Consider the following 21,734-nt stretch of genomic DNA (forward strand, 5'->3'; position numbering starts at 1 on the left):
GGTTACACCAGGAATAGAAAGAACTGTCAAGGCCTGCTTGAAGGAACAGCAGAGACAAGAGGAGGGAGCCAATCGCCAGGATCAACAACTGAGGCTCCTACGTAAGTGGATGCCACAGATGAAATAATGACTTTCCAGGAAACTCGGTTTCAATTGTATTCTATTTAACAGGCACGTAGATAGCACGCTGGATATGACAGCTTGGCCTCTCTTGAATTTGTTCATGGAGAATGCCAGTTATGAAAGATTCCCCATCCCCACTCCATTGCCATGTCCTTACAAGTAATACTCTTTCCCCATTTTCTACTCAGTGGCATCTAGAAATTCTATTGGCTTTGTAGACTTCAGTGTCAGAAGCGACCACTGTGATCATCTAGTCTGAGCTTCTGTCTAACGCAGGCCAGAGAACTTCCCCAGAATAATCCCTAGAGCAGAGCTTTTAGAAAAACATCCAGCCCTGATTTTAAAATTGTTAGTGATGGAGAATCCACCACAACCCTTGGTAAACTGTTCCCATGGTTAATTACTCTCCCTGTTAAAAATGTACCCCTTATTTCCTCTCTGAATTTGTCTAGCTTCAACTTCCAGCCATTGGATCATGTTAGACCCTCCTCTGCTAGACTGAAGAGATCATTAGAAGTACCTACATGGAGAAAAAATATTTAATAGACTGTAATCAAGTCACCCCTTTAACTTCCTCTTTGTTAAGCTAAATAGGTTGAGCTCCTTGAGTCTGTCACTATCAGGCAGTTTTCTAATCGTTTAGTCATTCTTGAGGCTCTTCTCTGAGCCCTCTCAAATTTATCAACATTCTTCTTAAATTGTGGCCACCCAAACTGGATACAATATTCCAGCAGTGGTTGCACCAGTGCCAAATATAGATATAAAATAATCTCTCTGCTCCTACTCCAGATTCCCCTGTTTATGCACCCCAGGATCGCATTTGCTCTTTTGGCTATAATGTCCCATTGGGAGCTCATGTTCAGCTAATTATCCACCATGACCCTCAAATCTTTTTCAGAGTCACTGCTTCTCAGGCCAGTGGCCTACATTCTTTGGTCCTAGATGTATACCTTTGCATTTAGCTGTAAACCCTAGTATTCCCACTCGTGTTCAGTGAAGATAAATCAGTTCAAAAAAGTAAAATATTTTCAAATTGTAAATCTCCTCTTCATAATACAAGCCTTGAAGACAAAAACAACCCCAGCAACCATATTCTTCCCTGCACTGAATCCAGTGGGACTACGTGCCCTGTGAATCGAGACAGAATTTGAACACAAAATTCCCTCTGTTGAGAGACAACTGAGTGTTTTAATCGTGTGCAGGGATAATCCACCTCATGGAGTAACAGTGCAAGGAGGAAAAAGCAGCATGCATTAAAAATCTTCTAGTATGAGCAAAGATCTAGAGAGATCGCATAACCAATGAATAAGTATTGGTGAGTACTGGAAGTCAGCAATTGCTAGTTAGAGATCTTTGATTGGCAGGACGCATTTTAAGAGGTTCAGTACATGACACATGTTTATGGGCACCAGAGGGGAAAGTTGATGGCAGAAGAACACCATGCAGAAAAAGAGGATCCTTGATGGACGGGGTGCTATCCTGGGTGGATCAAAAGGACAATCCATCCACCAAGAGATTAGCAGAGAAGTTCATTCAGAATAGGCTACCATGGTTGCAGATCTCCAATAATGGAGAGGCCACATAAAAAGAAGATGAGCAATAAAGATAACATTCAGTGACAGGCTGGAGAAAGATATTTTGGGGGTGAGAAATAAATAAAGAAATAATCCTGGCTTTATCCCCTCTTTGATCTAGAGGCCTGGGGAAATGTGTTTAATTGAAAACCCAGTTTTCCACTGAAGCCCCTTCCCCCCCTTTTGTTTTTTAAATGGAAAATTTTCAACCAATCCTAACCATAACTGAACACAACACAATTGAATTGGGGCAAGAATCATAACAAAAACTAGCACTGACACTCAGCTTCAGGTGGGGGGATTAAAAAAATTGATGCAAGTCCAAGCACAACAAATTTGTCAGAGATGTTACTTATCTATATAGAGCTATAGCGACCTGTCTAATCACCCAGAAAAACAGGAAGGCTGGAAGAAATACAGGAAGATATAATGGCAAGGTAACAAAGGTTATTCAAATTCAGTGGCTACCCTTCAGAAAATGGAAATTCAGCCCTAGTGAAGCCAGCAGAATGGAGCATATTAACTATGGCTGGTAAAATACAAGAAAGAAATTAGGAAGGTTTAAGAATGAACTTGAAGGGCAAATAGCCAAAGATATGAACCGCTAACAAGAATTTCTTTAATTATAGCTGCAGCAGAAAACCTCTGAGAAAAATCAGTGGGTCTGTTGAATTAGTAGAGAGTATAAGTGTGCAATTAAGGAAAGTAAGGACACTGCAGAGAAATCAAATCATTTATTTGCAGGGCTCTACCACTAAGGATGGGGGAGGACAAAGGGTAAGAGGGACTTATTAAGGAGCCCACTGGTCCAATAGATTCTCTTCTTGCATGGGAACTAAATTGGGTGCTCCTCTCTACCCTTCTTCATTTAATGAGCAAAAAGGCACATGTGATGAAATGGAAAGGCAACTCGTAAAATTGACCAAGAGAAATACCTTTTTACAAACTGCATATTTAGCCTGCGGAACTCCATGCTGCAGGATACCATTGAAGTTAGTAGTGAGTCAAAAAAGGACTGGACACTTATCTGGATAAGCAGGAAAACACCTGAAGTTACATAATTAGGATATAATAATACAATATGCATCATGTTATAAGCCAATTACTAACTGACAGAGTTTAGGAAGTTTATGCCATAGTAGTTCATTAGTGGGTTCTTTGTCCCTTCCTCTGGTGTCTGGTTCTGGCTCTGTTAGAGATGGACTTCGGTCTGACTTGTCAGTTCCCATATTTCCATTCTCTCTTTGCTTGTCCTCTAACAGTAGTTGTGTTTATGGTGCTACGCATATCCTTGGCTAGTTATATGACAGTAGCACCTAAGTGAATCAGGCCAGTCTGCTAGGCCCAGTCCCTGTCCCGATCAACTTCTGCTTTTACTAATCTCTGACCCTTTCCTGTGGTATCCCATTGCTGCACAAACAGTAGGGCCGTCTATACGCCATTGCTGTGAAAACTCCCTTCTAATTATTTTTGAGAGGCACAATGAAGGAAAGTATCATTTAGGCTGCAAACAGCCTTTGCCAAGGAGGTTGGAAATCCATGGCCCAGGCTGAAGGAGCAATGTCTGGATGAGAGGGAATTAGCTGTGAATACAGCTTATTACTAGCAAAGTGAACTAGTACAGGAAGGAAGGAGTCCCATACCCAATCTGAACCTTCCAGGCAAATGTGTCTCAGTGTTAATGTGTGAACTGAGAGCTGGCAAAAGACACCGCATTGATCCCCTGGAATAGGGACGTTCTGTACTGATCAACAGCACAGGCAGTGGCAATACAGGCTTCGCTCATGCTGCCCCACCAGCGGCCTCTTAAGGATGGGAGGTTAGTTCTCTCCATTGCCCATTTAACCCTTGGCCTCTCAGCTGCATTTTAGAAGAAGAGGGTGTCACCGAGTGTGGGGGAACACAAGACCCTGCACCCCCGGCTTCCTGCGATTCACCATGACTCTCAGCCAGCCAGTAAAACAGAAGGTTTATTTAGACGACAGGAACACAGTCCAAAACAGGTCTTGCCACTACAGACAACAGGACCCCGTTTAGTTAGGTCCATCTGGGGGCCCCAGGGAGGCCACAGCCTCATTGGGGGGTCAGAGCCCTGTCCGGTTTCCCTCCATTCCCCAGCCAGCTCCTGCCACTCTCTCACTCCCCAACATCTCCTCCCCCAGCCTTTGTTCAGCTTCCCGGGCAGAGGTGTCATCTGGCCTCTAACCCCTTCCTGGGTTCTCACGTTACATGCTCAGGTCTCCTCCCTCCAGGCCAGTCTCCCATCCCCCAATGCAGACAGTCTTCCCAAAACAACACTCCCCACTCAGCATTCAAAGACCACATTAAGAACAGTCCCAGTTCGTCCCAGGGGGCATGTCAATAGGCATAGACAGTTGACCATTAGGAAGCAGAGTGAGACCCCCAAATATTCAACATAGGCACCTAACCAAACATCAGCTCACGACAGCCAGACATAGTTTGGCCGTGGAGGAAGGCTCCATGCCCCATCATCAAACCTCAGGCTCAGCCAGCTTCTTCAGCTAATGTTGTTTGAGACTATGAAAAACACTGAAGATGTGTATTCAAAAGGTGGAAATATGTAGCACCTAAAAATAGACCCACAGGAAACTGCTGTACCCTTGTGACACTCTAAGCACTGCTATAATTATCTAGCTGTGGGGACACTGCCCATTGCCTGAGGGATCTTTGGAAGCAGATGAATTTCTCTGGCCCCCTTTGAGTTGACACTCTTTGACAACACCACCTGCTTTTAATGTGTATGTTACAGTTGTGGTTCCAGTGGAGACTATACTCTTATTTCCTCTGGTTTGAACCAGTGTCAGAGGAGAGGGACTCAGCCCTTGTGGGCCTGTGGGAATGATGGTAGATGCTGCAATTTCTGAGCATGAAAGTAATGGTCTGACTATCCATGAGGAGACAATATTCAGTTTAACCCTCATTGGTTTTATTAGGTCTGAAACCCTTCAAAGAGAGAAGGATGGGTGTAAGAGCCTGCTTGTGAGAGTCAATGGCAAAACGCCACCAATGTCCAAAGGAATTGATGCTAAGGTAGTAATGACGTGCCCCAATTGGCAGGCTTTGCTCAGAATGCCTACTGAGGGCAGGGGAAGCTTGCAATGCATGGGACATAGAGCAATGGTATAGACATAGCACACTGCTCATGGGCTAGATCATCCCTAGTCTCATGAACTATCTGACTTTGACACCATCTAAGCATCTTTGAGCAGGGGTGCAAGACTGTCCAGGTAATTGTGTGGAGCCCAAGAAGATAAGGGGAATCTTACAAATCTCAGCACACGTCTGCACAGCAGCATGCCCAGTGCCCTTGGTGCCTTGTTCGCAGTGCCCCGCTCCCAGAAGACAGAAGCTCTGTACTACCAGCTAATGTTGCAAGTGGCTTCTGCAGAGCAAATTTCACATGGTGGTATAGTATTGCCACGGGAGCGCCATGCTTCAGGGAAACCACCTTCCTTCCCACTCTTGCTGGCCCTGGCTTCCCCTGTGTGGTGCTTGTAGGGAAGGATTTTTGGCATGGCAGAACCAAGAGAGGATCATGCTGTGCAGCTGGAAAGAAAATAATGGAATTCTAGCTTCGGTGCAATGACTGCAGTTCCTCCCCGCAGTGTGGAAAGGCACAGGGGACCCGATGGGAATGAGGGAGCAGGAGGGCTTTCACAGCTGTGTCAGAGACAGAATCAGCCCCCTGGGTGAATAACCCCAGGTAACGAAGCCCCCTTTAGTTCATTTAATGGACAGTTTTTATTTCTAGGTCACTCTGTTGTTTTTGACAGCACTGGAAACCGACACATACAATAGCTGAGCATTTACTGGTAACCGCAAATAGTGCATAGAGTTATTACATGCGCCTTCCCCCTCCATTAAACTACTAGAGCCATAGCTGGAATTAGCTACCTGGCATAAGGGAAATGTCACTCACAGTCAGTCAGATCAGTGCAATAAGATTATTTAATGGGACAGAACCCATGAATGGACAGTAACAGCTCCAATCCAAAGCAGGTGACTAGAAGCCAGTACATCCTTAAGGATTTGCCCAGCTAAGGGCTTATCTACATGTGGAAATTTACAGTACAACCATAGTGACAAGAACAGTTATTTATTCTGAAAGAGTGTCCACAGAAGGAGTTACCAGTATAGCTATAGCAGTATAGTTATGCTGGTTAACTTCCTCACGCAGACCAGCTCCAAGACCTTGCACAACGGACAGGAGGGAGCACAAGGTTGTCACAGCCTAGTATGACTGTGAATGGAGGCTACACAATGGGACAATTAGGCTTAGGTGCTAAGGGCCTGATTTGTAGCAGTGTTGAGCACCTGCAGCTCTCATTGGAGGGGTCCTGTGGAAAAACATAGTGATTGTGCAATTAACCAGTATCAAGGCGTACACACCAGGGGGCTGAATTAAGGTTACACAACCAGCCGTCATTCTGGCATCTTCTAACACTTGAATCCTTGACTTTGCAACTCTAACATTCTTTTAGTGTTGTTTATGTAATTTAACTTTTTTAAAAACTTAAATTGAAAAAAAATCCATCATGTGGAACCATACTGCCCCCACCACCACCCATGGGTCATCAGCAGAATGGGATCTAAAGATTACACACACACACACGCACACACCTCTTACCATTTGAACGAAGTGCATAAGTGGTAGGAAGTACCAGCTTTCACCTGCTAGGTGGATCTGCCACAAAAGGGGATGAAGCCACTTCACCAATGAGTTTCATAACTAAACAGTGAAGGAACCGTGAGACTCGAATAATTGGTTTAGTTCCAGGTTCTGTAGTGGTTAGACCCCTTTCCCCTCCCAGCCTCTCCCTACACTCTTCTGCTCATCTCCTGCCCCCCCTACCCTTCCTCATCTCTGTGCATTTGACTCAGTTAAGCTTCCTTCTCAAGGCTAGCTGGGCACTACATGGAAAGCACAGGAGAGAGTTTCCCTGGCCTCAGGGCCGGGCCCAGTCCCTCAACAACCTGCAGCAGCAATTTCAGATAAAGTCCTGCTCAGCCTCTATAATGCTGGGCCGGATCATGCTCAGACATTCTGTAGGCCTGGCCCATATGGCCCAGTCATGCACTGGAGAACTGAGGGAATGAAGCATGTCCAGTACTAATGCAGTCTTCAGAGAATTTAGCTGCCAGACTCTTAGAAGTCTGAGCATATGTGAATGGAGATTTCTCAGGAGCTTATAATTTGGCCCAATTTGGACAAACTTTCACAGGGATGGTAAAAATACATCCCTGACACCAGGGCAATGCCTCTGCCAAACCTGAACTCCTTGCTCCACAGAACAGAGGTGCTAGAGTTTCCCAACTGTAAAACTTTACTATGGGCAAAAAATCCACACCTTATTCTTGGAAATGGCTGAATCTTGTTCAGTTTGGAGCAGATCCCCAGGAAAACTTTAGCCTGAACAATTCAAGCTTGGCAAAGTTCTAAGTAGCTGAAAACAGATTTATAATGGAAAGGGTCAGGCAAGCTTAACTACAGGTATCACAGCCTGTCATTCCAGATGCAGCTGGAGAACTCAGAAGGGCTTCTCTTTAGCACCCTCCTGCAACCCACACAAATCCTCTGATGAACTTGGCTAAATACAATAAAACGGGCAAATGGGGGTAGGGGGGTGATAATGAGACCTAATGTTCTGCATGTGCTTAGCTGACTCTACACTGCCTTTTACAGTGGGACAAGTTCAATTGATTTCTCTCTAGCTGGCTGCCTTTTCTATCCTGAAGAAAGGTGCTCTTTAATTAGTGCATTCTATCCAAAGATGGACGCACTAAACACACACTGATTAAACCTGACAGCTGCCCAGGACACTGAAGCTTAAGAATTTAGTCTTACCTGGTAGCTGGGGTAACCAATCCCCAGAGCAGGTGGAGTGACTTGAGTGAAATCACAAAGCAAATCCAGAGCAGAATCCTGAATCCTCATCCCCAGTTCCAACCAGTACCCACAGTTGCTTAGCTGCAACAGAGTATGTATCTCTAAAGCAGCAGGGTATTCTTTGCACTGGGGAGAAGGTGCTCATCTGACCAAGGTTTTTCAACTGAGGAGGAATGGACCTGGGCTCTTGCAAAGAGAAGGGGCAGCCAATTTAGAACAAGGCAGAGAAATGGTGATATCATGGGGAGGTAGCTACCAGGGACGAGGGTAAAGAGAGAGAAAGGTAACTAGAAACAACAATTTGAGTGGAAGAAAAACTAAGGCCAGGGGACAATAGGTTAGAAGAAAGGAGAGATCGAGACTGTCCAATATAAATTTGATTTGAGAATTGTTCTGTTTGTTATGCTACTGGCTGCAAACCAGAGAGAGTAAGTAATTATCATCCTGAAAGATCCTGCTCTGGGTATCTACCCAGACCTCTAGCAGGAGTTGTGCACTCCGACAAACTCCAAGATGATAAATGGCTCTTGTGGCTCCGATGTAAACAATTTCCCTTTACATCGAGATTCTAGACGTCTTTGAAACAAGCTCCCGGAATTTAAAGTGTGGTCATGAAGAGGGGGCTGAAATGCTCTGCTCGAAACTGGGTAGCGAGGCTTTGGCTCCAAAGGAGGGATCAAGGTTCTAATGACGATTGGTAACACCTGGCCAGCGCCTCAGGGAGGCACGGAGATACACCTCGCTGGGACGCTGGAGAGGATCGCTAGGTTGAGAGCACTGGCAGAGGGGAAGAAGGAGGTTTTCATCACTTAACCAATATTTGCACTTCAGTTTAAGGCGTAGCCGGCTCTGCTGCTTCTATCTAGGCGCTGCTTAGCTTTGATGGTTGTGTGATTTCCTTCTCCCCTGCCCCTTATTTTCTACCGAAGGCCAAACAAACGGTTCTTAATGAAGATACCTCGGGCTAACTACGCAGGCTGTTCAATCGGGGGAGGGGTTACTTTAGGGGCACTAGCTGGAGACAGCTGGTCCTTTGGGTCGTGGGATTAGGAGAGAAGGAACAGTGTGGGCCAGAGTCAATGCTCGCAGGAATTGTTATTCTATCGCGGAAGGAGCGCGAGCTGGTGCCTATGGATGGGAGAGACCGGAGCCCTCGAGAGGGCAGATAGTTGGGGGCGGTGCATGTGGGACAGGGGCTCGGAAGGATCGGGGACCAGAGGTGGGGAATGTTCCGGAGCGCAGAGGGTGGGGTCAATGTGTTGTTTAGGCGCTGAGCTATTGCGGTGAGTTCTGCCACTTCTGTGCAGCGCAGATTTAGTGCTAATGAAACACGGGGCAGAGCAAACAGCGCGCTGGCCGCTGGCTCTGCTGGTTGGCTACGTGGCACTCGCTGGAGTTACAGTTAGGGGCATGGATCGCTTTGCACGGCGGGCGTGGAAGGCTGGGCAGCTCTCGCTCTTCCAGGGGTCCCCTGGCACTGGCCTGTGTAAACCGAGCCGGAGCAGCGAGAACTAAACAGGAAGCTGCTAACGCTCCAAACCCAGCTCTGGCAGATAAGGGATCGGTGCACTCTGCCTGAAAACAACCAGATGGGTTACCTGGGAACCGGGCAGGGCTGGGGGAGGGGCTGTTCTCAAAGCTTTATTTCCAGAGTAAGGGGCAGGGCAGTTTACAGAGGCTGGATTCGTTCCGCTTCGGGTTTAGCCGGGTTGATGGGGGTGGGGAGAGTCCGGAGAAGTTTTAGTCCCCAGGCTGCTGTCCCTGTTAGATACCCCTGCGGGCTCAGAAAGCCCGTTTGTTGCAGGGAAAGCGCTGCTCAGCCGCTGCAGGAGCCGCCGGTGCCGGCGTCGGTGCCTGAAGATGCGAAGCGCTAGATCTCCGAGGGGCGCGTTACCTGCTGCTAGGGCTGGAAGGGCCCAGCCTGGCCACAGAAACGGGGGAGCGGAGACAGGTGGGCCAGACCCCCGTTGATCTCTGCAAGTGTCCTTTGCTGACACCTTTATCCGATCAGCCCGAGCGGAATCTGGGCCCAGCAGGCGGAAACGCCCCGGAGAAGATGCTTGGTTCAGTGTAAAGCGGCCTGTAACCTAGGCTGCTCCTGAGGGCGGGCTGCAGGCAGGCGAGTCTGGCAGAGTTTCCCCGGGGCTGAAGGCAGCAGGGAAAGGAAGGGCCCTGTGCGGCGGTGTGCGCCCCGGTAGCGGTGAGGAGACGGGTACAGGTTTCTGCTCCGCGAAGCTGCAGCTCGCTAGCTTAGAGGCTGCCGCGGAGCGCCCAGCCCTCTGGAGAGAGAGTGCTGCATCGGCTAGGGAGAGGGGGATCCGCCAGGGCATGCGGGAGGCGATGGGTGGGGAAGGCAGCGATCAGAGGGAAGCATCCCTTCCTCAGTCACAGTTCAAAGTCCCACGAATCTGGTCCCTGCGGCTCTACCGCTTTGCCTGCAGCGGGCGCTGGCCTGTTGGTGGCGCACATGTCCCGAACCACTGGGAGGGGACAGGAGGGCGGTAGATTCCCAGGCAAGCCGGGGACCGACTCCTGCGCTCCCTCTCCTAACAAGAACCAGGCTACGTTCAGTGAAAAGCAGGCGAGGCATCTCCGGGTGCCCCCGGAATCCGGTGGAACTCACTGCCACAAGATGAGGCTAAGAGCTGGGTAGATGTGGGGTTGGACATTTACAACGGGTGAGATCGGCGCCGGTTCCATGAGCCAGCGAGGATGTGGGAAGGCGGGTAAGGATAAATCCTTGTGGTTCAGGGAATGACCCGCCTGGCCTGGTTTTAGGAAGACAGGTTGATTTAATAATTAGCCGCTAGCAGAGCAGAAAGCGGTCCTGTGGGCTGGGAGCCCTACACCCTTCAGTCAGAACCCCCAAATTATAGCAAGCGGATGCTTTTCCCAGGGTCTGAAAAAGCGACGTACCCGCGCAGGCAGCGTCTGGCTCTCAGCCCCTAGCTCTGCGCCTGGCAATCCGCTTCTAACCTGTCCCCGGCAGGTCCACTAGTGCAGGTGCCATCAGAGCAGGGCTGGGCCCCTGTCAGTGCGCTCCTGCGCTTCCACCAACTGTGCTCGAGGAAGCCATGGCTGTTAACACACCTGCCACCAATACTGACTGAGCCCCATTTTCAACGCAGCTGGTTCCCCTGCGACAGCGAGAGAATAGCGCTGGGCTGGGGGCTCAGCCCTATTGCGCCCGATCCTAGCCCTGATCGCTGACCCTGCAACCAAGTATCTCCACTGGGGGCTGCTGCCGGGCCGGGCCCTCTCCTGCTCCCCTTTCCCCCTCTCCAATCTGCAGGTCAAGCTGCAGCCCCCCCGCCCTGGCTCGCCTTAGCCCCCTGCCTTCCCCAGCGCAGCCGGTAAGGGTTGGCTAGCCGGGCTCCAGCCCTGCTGTCGGGTGGCACCGCTCGCCTGGCCGGTCTCCGCACAGCTGGTCAGCGCTAAACCCTGAAGGATCCGGAGCCGGGTGTCTGCTCGGAGCCGGGCCGGGAATTCGGGCTGCGCTGCAGCTGCCCCCCCGCCCGCTGTCCCTTTGCCCCGCACACATCCGGGCTGGGGATAAAGGCGAGGCGCTGGCAGCGTCACTGCGAGCGGAGGGAGTTTTAACCCGGATTCGGCGGGCGCAGAGTCGAGCCCAGAAACTGAGCATTTTCTTGTTCCGGTTACTCTCCGCGCCAGATCCAGCCCTTGGCTCCAGATTAATTCACAAAGATCTCCTTCTACCCCGCAGTCCCTCGAACAAAGTATTTCATCAGGAAACTGCACGGGGGCAAAGCTGACGGGATCGCGCAGTTCTCCGGGAAAGAGACCAAAGTCTACAGGTGGGACCCGAAACAAGTTAGATTTGGGCTGGGAAATGTCATTGGAAAGCAAGAAAGCGCGTGTGAAATCTCAGCCCGGGCGAAAGGGAAGCGGAGAAAGCAAAGGAATAGCATCGAATGGAAAATATCGGAAAACGAACGCCCAAAAAACTGAAACCAGATTGAATTGGGTCATATGAAACCAGAACAATAAACAGACGCTCGGACCCGGGATTAATAATTTGAAATCGACCAACAAACCCCAACAGGGGGCAGTGGAACAGGATTTAAACATAAACAGCGCGTGAGGAATAATAAAAGCTCACTGCAAAAATGAAAACCGGACAGCAGCGCAGAGAGGGGCCGTGCGGGGGACGAAATGAAGCGGGTGTAGCCAGGGGTTGTTTTGTCTGGGTGTCTGGGGCGAGTTGTTTGTGTGTCGAGAGCTGAGCTGGTTGTGTTTGCAATACGGGGGTATCTCTGAGTCGGGCGGTGCGTGGACAGTGGATGGGGGAGTGTTTGCCGGTGCAGTGTGTGTAGCTGGGAGCTGTGTGGGGCAGCAGGCAGTGGAACTGTTAGGTGAATGTGGTGGATGTGGGCACACTGGATGACACTGCCTGGCGCCCAAGTGCGTTCTGTATGAGGCACTTTGATTTGCCTGTTGGGCGCTGTCCAGCGCATGTGACTTTGTCCGAAGTTGCCCGTGTGTGTGTCCGTGGCCGTTTCACGCAGTGGACACGGGTGCACTGTGAGTGCGGGTGACAGCGCATTCCACTACCCTGCGTGGGGGCCACAGTGACAGCGTGAGGGGGGGGGGAGGGCTGCGCATTCTACTGCCCTGCGTGGGGGCGGGCATGACAGCATGGGGGGGGGTTAGGAGGGTTCGCGTTCCACTGCCCTGTGGGGGCTGTTCTCTGAGGTGCTGGGTTGCCTTTTGGGGCAGCGCCTATTGCGGTCAGCTTGGGAAGGAGAGTGCTGCAGGGGTGCGGAGTTTGCAGCAGAGATTGTAACTTGGGCCTAGATCAAGTGGAAGCTGAACTTGGCAGCCGCGGCTAGTAGGAGGAGAAGGAGCGTCTCCCGGCTGCTTGTTGCTACTAAAGCCTTTGTAGCAAGTGTCCCCGGGACACTACAGGGTTACCGGAAGGAGGGGCTCTCCAGAGTGCTGCAGGGCTCGCTGCTCCAGTCCTATGGCCTGGCTGTGCCCGGTACCCAGATGTGCCTGCATCCCTCGTCGCTCCGGAACCGGCCCTGGGCAGTGCAAGCCATTTCCGGGTTCTGCTCTCTTAGGAATGGGGATTCTCAGTCAGTGGGAACCTGGCCCTTGGCTTCCAAGGTAGTTGGATGGGGCCTTAAGCGCACAAAGAGCATTAAACCAAAAGTGATCTGGGAGGTTTGAACATAACTCTTTGGAGGAGCCTTTCTGCTGAGAGATTCTCCCTGGGTCTTCAGTGCCCTTTTCCCCACTACCAGCTTTGATCCAACCAGGGGTGGCTCTAGCAGGGCGGCATGCCACGGGAGGCCCTCTTCCGCTTGTCGGTCCTGAAGCCGCAGGAACAGAGGACCCTCCGCAGGCACGCCTGCGGGAGGTCTGCCGGAGCCGCCTGCCGCCCTCTAGGCAACCGCCAGAGCGCCCCCCGCAGCATGCCGCCCCAAGCACGAGCTTGGCCTGCTGGGGTCTGGAGCTGCCCCAGGATCCAACTCATTAATGGGGCAAAAACCTCAGCAGAGGAAGCAGCCAGCTGCAATGCCTCTGAAGGAAGTCATTCTCAGCCAGAGGGCCCTGAGCACTGACGGGACATCACACTACTTAGGGACAGCTGGACCTTCCCTCTGTCTATGGCTTAAACTGGGAAAGGGTGTGTCTCTTCCCAGTCTAGCCTGCCAAGGTCCAAAAGGGGGACCACCCACCCACAAATACATGGTGGTGCCAAACCTTTTAAACAGACTTTGCATTTCTGTGGCCTTTCATCTGCGGTCTAGCACCAGGGCATCCAGCAAGTCTATGGCACAGCCCAGGTCTCCCAACTTCCCTGCTCTAGATGCTGGACCGTGCTCCCTCCAAGGACCCAGTGCTGCTCTCACTGAAGTCAACTGCTAAACTCTAGGTGATGTGATTGGATCGGAAGGGAACAGGACTTACTTTGGATCGGACGTGTTTTATGCTTTCCATAGGTCAGTGTGGGTCTATGAGAATGGCCAACTGAGATCTGGAGTGATGCTCTAGTCAGAAAGCAAGGAAGTGCAGCGCCTCCGTGTGTGCTGCTAGGAACAGGATAATAAACTGTCCCATTCATAAGCTGGTTTCCTTCTCTCCTTTCCATCTCCCAAGGAGCTGATTAACTGCTGTCATCTCTCCTTCCCAGGACACAGGTGTGGGATCAGGACAGATCTGAAGCTGTCAGGCTCCTGACTAACCTTGCCATCAAAATCAGCATCCCTAAAACACGCCCACTGAGATGTTTGTAGCTGTTAGCCTGCTTTAATTCCTAGCAGAAATTGAACCCTACAGCCTGTCTGCAAGCTACACAGTCAGCTCTAGGAAACCATCATCTATCTGCAGGCTTACAAAGAAGACACCATGGCCCCTTGTTGTGTTAGTTGCTGAGTTTCTGGAGGAGGTAGCAGAAAGTAGAGCCTTTTAAGGAAGAGCCCAAGATCTAAATGTCAAGAGTTGGGGGGGGTGTTTTATTGGGCCCACTTTTAGATTGCAATGATTTTGGGTAGGGACTGTCACTGACTCTGTTTATACAGCACCAAACACAATGAGGCCTAGACCTAGTAAAGGCCATCTGCCCGGCACCCATTTAACCAGACGAGTGTCCCAGGAGCCTAAACCTCTAGCATTATGTTGAACTGATCCCTGAGGCAGTGACACAGCCAGTTTTCTTGCCAGAGAGACTCCTGGCACTATCACCAAGGAGCGTGCAAAACAGAGATGTCCATTCAGTGTAGGTGCTATATGGGAGAGCTGTGCCACCCCTTCTGGCCAGGCAGCAACGTCAGGGAAGGGTCTCAAGAGAAGAGCCTGCACTTACCACTATGGTCCTGCCCCTTGCAGCTGTGTTCGTGTTGAGGGGTCCCAGAATCCGAGAGGGACAGAGCAGGGCTGCGAGCTTCTGAGTCCGTCAGCAGGTTGAAATCCATCTGGCAGGAGTCGGTGATGGGGGAGGAGGAGAGATCTGCAGAAACAGGCACAGAGTGAGTGGGGAGGTAGAGCTCACATCATGCCCCCTCCCTACCCCATCTGGGAAGGGACCAGCCAATTCAGGGCAGAGGAAGTTCTGCTAGGAAAAGTAAAGGAAACCTGCAGGAGCAGGACCCCAGCCTAGTCTGGGTTTCCTGGCTGGGAAGTGGACAGACTGGCCGCAGCCCTCACTAAACTCCACACTTAGCTGCCCTATAAATCAAAGATTATCTAATGGCACTTCTATTTGCAGCCTTCAGAGAAAGAGCCTCCAATTTATAGGTGACATTCAGACTGAAATAGAAACATTGGGAGCAAGCTGCGTAATGGAGATCTGAGGAAGTGGCCCTGTGGCCGGCCAAGTGCAGTTAGCACCTTCCCAAAACATCCAGCTCTCCCTCTTGTCCTCTTTCCTATCGCCCCCTGGTCTCCCTCACCTTCTCCTTTGCTTCTTAACAAACTGCTCTGGTCTAAATAATGTCACAGACACACACAAAAACAGGACTAGGGAGTCCCATAGAATCACTTCTAGGCATAACACGAACACATACACAGGCATATATGCATAGAGACACATTAACCGAGGAACACAAACAAGAGGGCAGATACACATGTACAAGTGCTGACACAGAGCTAGAATATTACAAGTGAATCCCGTTCTTTTCGGTGACAGGCCAAACCCATCCAGATCCCTGTAAACCCTGCATTAGTATAAGAGTAAACACCCTTGGGTGACTGAGAACAAAGCAAGCTTGGTTAAGATGGCCCCTTACTTTTAACCTAAAAAGTTCTTAGCTTTTCCTTATGGCCCCCAAGTTCTTCTCTAACGGTGATTCTATGTGCCCATATGCTTCCCCTTCTAACCTACAGTATCAGAGTTTGAGCGCTGGTAATGATCAGTGGCTCTGCAGGAAAGCATAGCACCCCCACCCCCTGCCTTTTGTATTCCTCAACCCCAGTGTCTTCCTGCCACACACTTACGAAGGGACCAAAGCCCACCAGATTGCTCTATGCTAAGGAAAAGCTAAGCTTTCATCCTAATTTGAGGTATCTGAAGGTTACCAGGGGTCAGCTTCACATTCCTTCCAGACTAGTAAGAGTTAAAGGCCCTACTATTTGTGGCTAGAAAGGGAAGTTTCTCTAGATTTGCAGTAAGGTCTCAAATTTGACCTGTGACCTTGCTGTCAGGCAGCACTTAAGATTCTTATCCAAGTGCGCGTGTGCGATATTTTCTGTGCTCTTGTTTCATTAAGAGTGAACAGAACACACTGATTTCTAAAGTGACCTTTACCTGTGCTAACTATTCCCATTCTATAGCCAGGGAGCCCCACTAAAATTGAATAGCAGCTGACCTGAGGCAATACACTGGGATCCAGAGTAGGATTTCAAAGCTTCCAGAGTTCAGGGGCTGTTCAGACCTGGAGTTTTGTGACATTTGCATCCTGGTTTGGAAACATCTCCTACATTCCCAAAATTCAGTGGCTTAGGAATTGGGATTTCTAATCCAGGGCATTTGGATGGGATTCTCTAACGTGTATCATAAACAGGGATAATAATCATTTGTCTACCTCATAGGGGTGTGGATGATAATTACATGGGGTGAGGTTTTCAAAAACGCTCAGCATTTGCCTAGTTTTGCCCCGACTGAAGTCAATAGAGGAACTCTCGTTGAGTGTAACAGGGAGAGAGGCCGCTGCTGAGTGCCTTTAGTGTGTGTTAAGTGCTTTGAGAACCACCAGGAGTGGAAGAGCAGGGTCTTATTAATTCTGATTATCATCCAATAGCTCCGATGATGGATTTTGGTTTAAACCCATGGGCAATTTATACTCACTCCTCCTATGTTCTCATTTAGTCATTCCCTCGGGTTCAAAGAGCCCCCAGAGTTCCGACACACATCTTGACCCTGGTCTGAGTCAACCTCCCTTTTTTCCCTGCTCACTTTGTAAGGCCTGTGTCTCCCCAAATGGACACAGTTGCCCTAGTGCCCATTTTCCAGTCATCTGTCTTGCTGCGAGCTTCCGATCCCCTGTCCAGGGAGGGCGTGGCAGGAGCCCCTTATTTGTTCTGAAGCAGGTTCCAGTTTCCACCACATTGCAAGCCTGGCCTTTGATGTCTGCAGACTGCATAAACTCCAGGCAGTGGCAGGGCACAGGCCATTGCTTTTTACCATGTGTATGTACACAAAGTGATGTGACAGGGGCTGTGTTTTCTTTAATACCTTTGCATGGAGTTGGAGGGAGTCCATCTGCTGCTGATATTGCCAAGGCTTTTAGCATTACTCCTGGAATTATGCAGAAACGCGCAGTGAATTAATTCCTTGGATTAAGGCTTGATTAAGATGTGTGTCACTTTGCAGTCTCAGAATTTATTAAGAGCCCTTCCTGAGGAGGCGGCAGATGGAATTTCTGCCCAATGTTTGTAGATGATAATTTCTCCTCTTCTACAGCCATTTGCATATGATTGCATCTGTCAAGCACAATTTCCTCTCTTCTAGGGCTTGACTCTGCACTGGACCAGATTTAAGGAGGAATTCAGACTCCTGCCTGTCTGCAGCTAAAGGACATTTTCATTCTATATGGGGTCCTATCTGCACGGGGGCCTCATTCTCTCTTGTCTTGCATCTTGTGGAGTCATTTACATCTGTGCCAGCTCGGATGGAAACACTAGCAGACCAGAACAGGAGCATTTTACAGCCACTTTGCCCAGCTGTAAGTGGTGAAAGACAGAGAATCCAATCCCCATGGTTGAAAAAACACATTCATTTTTAAGCTGCTTCAGGCTGACAGTATAAACAAGGGTAAACCAGTAGTGTGGACACAGCATAATCTGTTAAATCATGTTAAAATGCTTTAACTAGATAGGGAACTAAACTAGAACCTGTTTTTAAAAGTGGTTTCAACCCAATTTGATTCCATCTATTACCGAATCAGGTTAGAAACCATTTAGCTAGAACTGTCTTTAAAGAGAGTGGTTAGATTTCTTTGAAGCTTAGCGTAGTTTAAGAGATGGGTGAATTTTTCTCCTCTCATATAGGGAAGACAGTGAAAGGTCTCAGGCCTGGTCTACACTACGCGTTTAAATCGATTTAACGCTGTACCCGTCCACACTACAACGCCCTTTATATCGATATAAAGGGCTCTTTAAATCGATTTCTGTACTCCACCCCGACGAGAGGAGTAGTGCCCTTAAATTGCGATATTAAACATATCGGTATTACGGTTAGTGTAGACGGAAATCACGTTATGGCGTCCGGGCGGAATCCCACAGTGCACCACTAGACCACATCGCGCAACAATCATGAACTCGGAATGCGCGGGCAGGTAAACAGAAAAGCACCGCCCAGACTATGTAGAATTAACATTTCCCTGTTTGCCCAGCGTAGAGCTCTGATCAGCAACGGGTGCAATGCAGTCTCAAATCCAAAAAGATCCAGCATGGACCATACAGGAGATATTGGATTCATGAATCGCTGATAATGGGAGACAAATTCTGTGTATCGAGCTCCGTTACAGAACACGAAATTCACAAAGCGTTTGAAACAAAAATCTGCCAGGATACACAGCGCTGCGTGACAAGCATAAACGGGAAGCAAGAGACTCAATGACGCTCATGGAATGGAGGGGGTATGAAGGACTCCAGCTATCCCACAGTCCACAGGCAGTCTCTGAAATAGTATTGCATTCTTGCCCGAAGCTCGTCCCCTGTCTGTAAGGTTCAAACACAGTGTCTGGCTGGTTCAGGGAATAGACTCCTCAGTTTTCCCTCCCCCCACCACCACGATGAAAGAAAAGGGAAAGAGACAGAAATCATTTCTTGAACTCTTTCAATTCTACCCTTATCATTTGTGTAAGCTGCAATGCTCCGCTGGGTAAGTCGCTCTCGCGTCGCTGTCCATGACCGTGACCTCGTATCCGTCCTACTCCCCCTCCCGAGTGGTCGACGGTTCACCAATAATGAACTTAGCTGAATTGTCGCCACTCAAGTTGCGTGACGTGCTCACTGACTCGGACATCATAGGGGCTGGCCTGACGGGCGCATGCGGTAAAAATGGTAAATGACTCCAGTGTAAGCTCCCAACAGAAGCTAATCATAAGGCGGACAGACATTGGTTTGGTACGTGTCTCTCCTCATTGCAGCTGTAAGGACACTGCGTGACTGGCAGTCAATTCGTAGTCTGCCCCTCCTACTTACCTGGTGTAAGACAAGAAAGTCTGATTGCTTACTGCTCGTAGTGTATGGTCGAGCCATGCGCCTCTCCCGTTCATTTTATCTCACTAAACAAGTCTACTGTCTTAATTCCTGCATTCTTTAATAACTCTCACATTGAACACAAACAGTTGGGGGCGTAAACACGCCTTGTAACAGTAATCTAGCCCAGGTAGGTTAGAGGGGAAGATGAGAGCCACGACACAAAATGTCGCGCTCTGGGTTGTGCGTAGGGGGTGCATCCTACTCCATAGATAGACATACTGACACGGAGCAAGCATGTGCGTCTGATACATAAGTGTCTCTCAATTAATTTTTCCATCTACCAAGGTTGTCCCTCACTTTCACTCTTCTTAGCTGGGCAATGCGACTGACTCTAATTCCTCACATTAGCAAACACGATATACAATGGCAAGGATGAACTGCGAGTATGGCCCCGCAAGTAGAAGTTAAAATCCCTCAATTTTGCATTTTGCATGGCGCCCCAGCCGCCTCTGAATTCCATATATCTAGAGCCCAGGTAAAATACAGGGTCATTTCAGCATCGCCGCAGACCTACTTAGCAGAAGGAGAAGGCATAACTGTCTAACTCCTCATTCTCCTTTCTCGAGCAGTAGCGGATACATGTGAACATACGACACTCGTAGTAACCATCTCGGTTGACCTTTAAATATCTATGTGCTGCAACAAGCAAACGTGAATGCTTGTTGCTTGTATCGCGCTTGGAGTTATGCCCCTCTCTCTCCGTGGCATATCTTGCTAGCTACACATCTATCCCTAGGTGCCGGAGAAGGCAACAAAAAACAGGGTGAACGGGCTCCATGGGAGTTGCCGGTGCATTTTATTGAGCGTATATGGCACAGGCAATCCACCGACGTAAAAACGGCGCGAAATGCGGGCTATGCATATCGGTATGTATTCCAGGTAAGGCACAGGATGACGGATGACGATACACGTAATAATACGGAAACTATGCTCGACTCGCTATCACTGAATTCATACAAGAAATTCCAAGGGCGGGTAGAATGAGCGTGGGGAACTATGGGCTACGTCCAGCATTGTATATAGAGCTAGGTCTCGGATCTAGCACGCGCTTTCAGTTAATCCTCCGACCGTGAACTGCACTCAGCCAATGCGCAACAACGCCAAATTACTGTGCCTAGTGTGGCGGCATGAAATCGAATTTATAATATCAGTTTTATAAAACCGATTTTAGCTAATTCGATATTATCCCGTAGTGTAGACGTGGCCTCAGTCTTTCAGACCACTGAAACTCCACCACGGGGCAGACTGCAGGTTAGCAAACACCTGAGAGTATCTGCCCACCCCGTCATGCTGTGGAAAGGATCTGTGATGGGGCAAGTGGCAAAACATAAGCATTTACGTTTATACAGCTTCCCCAAGATCATCTCAGGCAACTGGTAGAGAGGAGACATAGCCACTATTTCAAGACCACAGACTTACACAAAGTTTAATTACTTGAGCTTTATATGGGCAGGGCCGGCGCTTCCATTTAGGTGACCTAGGAGGTTGCCTAGGGCGCCAGGATTTGGGCGGGGGGGCAGCATTTTGCCACCCTCGACGGCAATTCTGCAGCGGGGGGGTCCTTCTGCGCTCCAGGTCTTCGGCGGCAATTCTGCGGCGGGTCCTTCACTCACTCCAGGACCCACCGCCGAAGTACCCCGAAGATGGGGAGTGCGGAAGGACCCCCCCCCACCGCAGAATTGCCGCCAACGACTGGGAGCGTGGAAGGACCCCCACCTAGGGCGCCAAAAACCCTGGCGCCGCTCCTGTATATGGGTCAGGGCAGATTTCATTTTAGGTGAAGATTTTACACACAGAAAGAACACACCAAGCAAGAATATTTGAGCTACACTACACAGTATCACTGGATTTTTACCTTGTGATTTATCTGTCCTTGGGGAAAGATTTTACCATTGAAGTCAGCATTTGCTCTGTTACCACATGGTCACATTTGAAATATCACTGTATCGCAAAGGTAATATCAATTTTAAAGCATGAGTTCTCAACCTTGGGAGTCATGAATACTCTAACATGCCCCTACTGCTAAAGGAGAGGGGCCCCAGCATGGCAAAGTTCAAGAACCACAGCTTTAAGGGTAGCTACTGTAGTGGTAATATGAAAGCCAGGCTCACTCAGAGTGACTGGTGCTGTAGTCCTTGCAGAGCAGAGAGCAAAGAATAAATGTGTTTCCTTGCAGTATTTTCATTGGACAAGCTTCAGTTCCTCCCCCAAGGTATTATGCAGAGTTCATGCATGCTGTTTGTTTGTGTGTTTGTTTGACTCTAGTACTGGGGGAAGGTGATGGCGTGACAGTCCTGGAGACAAAAGTTCTCAAGCAGCCTAAGACTGGCACAACATGGACAGTGGCAGGTGTTCTTCACACATTGCTCTGGCATTGCCACCCCGCAAGCATTCATAACAGGGCCTGACTCATAAGCCTGGTTTAAAAAAAGTTGGGGAGGTTGTGTGTTGCCTGTGCTTTCGGAGCCTTTAAGGTACACTCTTGTTATAGATACAAGCATCTCTCCACAACAAAAAGCTTACTTCTTCAAAAGGAAAGCTAAGGTTCTCATGTTGTCACATGACTCCAGGAGCTGGGCCTTTAAGAAAAAAATAGTATCACAAGCCTCACAGTATAATCACAAGAGCAGGCAACACCTTCACCACTTTGCCTCGGCCAGGCTGTAGAAGGAGGTAAGAAGAGACTGATCAGTCTGTGTCACTATCAAGAGATGGGTCAGTACTGGAACAATTTTTACAATGGGGATACTGAAGGTGGAAGCCATGTATTTGGGTTGTTATTACTGTTTCAAGCCAGGGGGTACAGCAGCACCCCTAGTTCCAGCACCTACGAATGGGTCAAGACATCCTACCTATTATAGCAGCTGCAGCAGTAAGATAAATAAGAATAGAAAGTATAA

General features: G+C 49.3%; 1 protein-coding gene across 1 annotated transcript in view; it reads right to left on the bottom strand.

Annotated features, from left to right (window-relative positions):
- Window positions 1–21,734, bottom strand: part of PITX3 (paired like homeodomain 3) — a 46,618-nt gene that overhangs the window by 9,221 nt on the left and 15,663 nt on the right. Inside the window, exon 2 of the mRNA XM_032778223.2 lies at window positions 14,435–14,578. Coding sequence (XP_032634114.1) covers window positions 14,435–14,543 — 109 coding nt within the window. The 5' untranslated portion in view covers window positions 14,544–14,578. The remainder of the gene's footprint in view (window positions 1–14,434; window positions 14,579–21,734) is intronic.

The sequence above is a fragment of the Chelonoidis abingdonii genome, chromosome 16 (assembly GCF_003597395.2).
Source record: "Chelonoidis abingdonii isolate Lonesome George chromosome 16, CheloAbing_2.0, whole genome shotgun sequence".
Taxonomy (NCBI): domain Eukaryota; kingdom Metazoa; phylum Chordata; order Testudines; family Testudinidae; genus Chelonoidis; species Chelonoidis abingdonii.